General features: G+C 39.9%; 1 protein-coding gene across 1 annotated transcript in view; it reads right to left on the bottom strand.

Moving 5' to 3' along the window:
- Positions 1-327: 327 nt before the first annotated feature.
- The window catches only part of LOC126991080 (uncharacterized), a 63,805-nt gene continuing 60,825 nt past the window's right edge, over positions 328-3,307 (bottom strand). Inside the window, exon 3 of the mRNA XM_050849776.1 lies at positions 328-734. Coding sequence (XP_050705733.1) covers positions 555-734 — 180 coding nt within the window. The 3' untranslated portion in view covers positions 328-554. The remainder of the gene's footprint in view (positions 735-3,307) is intronic.

Raw genomic sequence — 3,307 nt, 5'->3', positions numbered from 1 at the left:
TTTTTTACCCATAAAGGTATGCTTGCCAAGGGCTGTTTGTCTTGACTCATTTTCTTCAATATATATATATATATATATATATATATATATATATATATATATATATATATATATATATATATATATATATATATATATATATATATACAAATGACAAACATATATTAAGTGTTTAAAGTGAGAGAGAGAGAGAGAGAGAGAGAGAGAGAGAGATGTGTGTGTATATTTTTGTACATGATTTTTTTGGTATATTATAGTTTGTTCATGTATATATTAGCTTTTTAAGTATTAAAAATTAGGAAGAATCCATGAGAACTGTTAAGACCATATGAGGCTGTCGAGCGGTGTTAAGAATTGAGATGGTTGCGGACTTTTCCCAATACTGGCGGCGCTTAAGACCTGCTGCCCGGCTTTACTCAACAGTGAAGAGAACCGCAAGCGGTGCATCTCCTCCCATCCTACCTCCATAGTTTCTCTGAGCAAGCTCTCATGCAGCTGCCATATCCATCACAAGTCCAACTTGGCAGGATCGATCGACTCGCCCCAGTCATCAATTACATAAAGTCCCCTTGGTCTATTACACTCTGGGTTGTTTCGTACAGAATAGCTACACTAACCTGGATAAAGGGCTTGATCTTGCCAGGCAGGTTGATGGAGATGAGGGAGCCGAGGGTTTTCTTGTGCTGTTTGTACACGAAGTAAAGACTCAACTCGTCGTGCAGGGTCGAGGCGATCTGGCGGGGAAAGTAAGAGTGGTAGTTGTAGTATTCAATAAAGGGGGTGGCGCTATTGTTGTTGGTTCTGGTAGTAATTCTAGTACTTTTGGAGTAAGCGTGATGTAGTCGAAGGTGGTACTTGTGGAATTCGTGGCAATGGAGGTGATGGTGAGATATCTCTTATGTATACGGGTAAAGCAGTATCGGTGGTAGAGATAGCATTAATACTATTACTACTACTACTATTAATATTATTAAAATAATAATAATTATTATTATTATTATTATTATTATTATTATTATTATTATTATTATTATTATTATTATTATTATTATTATTATTATCATTATCATCATCATCAATAATAGTAATAGTACATAGTAGTAGTAGTAGTAGTAGTAGTAGTAGTAGTAGTAGTAGTAGCATTAATAGTAGTAATAGTAGTAGTAATATTATTATTATTATTATTATTATTATTATTATTATTATTATTATTATTATTAATATTATTATCATTATTATTATTATTATTATTATTATTATTATTATTATTATTATTATTATTATTATTATTATTATTATTATTATTATAAATAATAATAATCATTATTATTATTATTAAAATTTATTATTATTATTATTATAATTATTATTATTATCATAATTGTTATTATTATTATTGTAATTTTTGTTATTATTAACATTTTTGTTATTATTATTGTTATAATTTTGATTATTGTTATTCTTCACATCATTATTATCATTATTATTATCATTATTAGTATGATGATGATGATTATGATGATGATGATGATGAGCAGTAGTAGTAGCGGTAGTAGTAGTAGTAGGCATCAGTCTACTCCTCCGACCACTGGAAAATGCCGTCAAGAATGTATTCTTGCCGGCGCTAGTGAAATCGCATGCTCTGGGGGAGGAGGAGAGGGATATGCTAGCACTTCAAAGACTGGGTGGGATGGGGATCACCAACCCTGAGAAGCTGGCTGATAAGGAGAACCAAAACTCCATCAGCCTTACCAGGTCACTCATCAACAGGATCATCGCTCAGGAGGCAGAGGGCGAGATAGACCAAACAGAAATAAGAGAAATTAAAAGAAAAATCTCAGAGGAAAGGCAACAGGCTCAAAAAGACGAGCTGGACCGTTTTACACACCACCTGTCCACAGAAAGGGTAGAAAAATACACACAGCACAGGAGGCAAGCGCCTCTAACTGGCTAACGTCATTACAAATCACAGCGAAGGGCTTCAGCCTCAACAAACAAGAATTTGTCGACGCCGTTGCTCTGAGATATGGCTGGGCGATTGAGAGACTGCCTGATCTCTGTTCATGTGGATCACCAAATGATGTCACCCACACCATGACATGTAAAAAAGGAGGCTTCGTCTGTATTCGACACGATGAAATGAGGGATCTGACAGCCAGCATGCTGGGGGAGGTATGCCAAGACGTCACTACCGAGCCGGCACTGCTTCCCCTGGACGGCGAACACCTTCGGTACAGGACGGCCAATACCTCACAGGGTTGATGTAAGTGCCCGCGGATTCTGGGTTCGCGGACAGCGGGCGTTCATGGTCATCCGCATATTCGACCCGATGGCTGCCTGTCACCGTGAGCTACCCCTGGAAGCTGCCCACCACAGGAACGAGCAGGAGAAGACAAGAGCATACGGTGAAAGAATCCAACATGTGGATCTGGGCAGCTTCAACCCCCTCGTCTTCACCACATCCGGCGGGATGGGTCCCAGGGCCCAATGCTTCTACGCACGCCTCGCGGAACTAATTTCAGAAAAGAAGCATCAGCCAAGGAGCCACGTTGTCGCCTGGATGAGGTGTCGCCTCTCGTTCTCCCTGCTCAGGTCGGCCATCCTATGTCTCAGGGGCACCAGACACTCTGGCCCAAAAGCCACCAACATCTCCAATATGGACTATGACGCCACAGTGGTGGAGAGTGACATTAGGGTGGGTCGGGAGTGACTTGAGTAGGGAAGGAAAGGGGGATCTGGACGTAATAGATGATAGGTGATTTAGTGCTAAGTAGTATTAGTGATATGGTTGGATGCCACAGTCATTAGCGAACAGAGTTGGGGCTAATGACCTCCAAGCTATGGAGCCCTCCATGATTATGTGTTGGGAAAATAAACATGGGTGGAGGTATCATTTATGTAGTGGTAGTAGTAGTAGTAGTAGTAGTAGTAGTAGTAGTAGCAGCAGCAGTAGTAGTAGCAGTAGTAGTAGTAGTAGTAGTAGTAGTAGCAATAGTACTAATAGTAGAAGTATGCATAAACAGCCACAGTGGAAAAGTGAAAGTGTTAAAATCATCTGAGGGAACACAAGGTGACCCAAATAGCCATGGCTATGTACGCCGTGGGCCTATCAATCCTCCAAAATGAAATCGCGTACGCAGAAACACGGGTGAAACAGGTGGCTTATGCGGATGACCTCTCAGGTGCTGGTAAAATCTCGGAATTAAAAGGGTGGTGGGACACTGTGAACACCGCCGGCCCTGAGATAGGATACATCCTCAACACCACCAAGTCTGTCCTTATTGTCAAACCTGAACATTATGACCAT

The sequence above is a fragment of the Eriocheir sinensis genome, unplaced genomic scaffold (assembly GCF_024679095.1).
Source record: "Eriocheir sinensis breed Jianghai 21 unplaced genomic scaffold, ASM2467909v1 Scaffold238, whole genome shotgun sequence".
Lineage (NCBI taxonomy): Eukaryota > Metazoa > Arthropoda > Malacostraca > Decapoda > Varunidae > Eriocheir > Eriocheir sinensis.
Note: the sequence above shows the minus strand (reverse complement) of the source record. Positions and strands in the feature narration are given on the sequence as shown.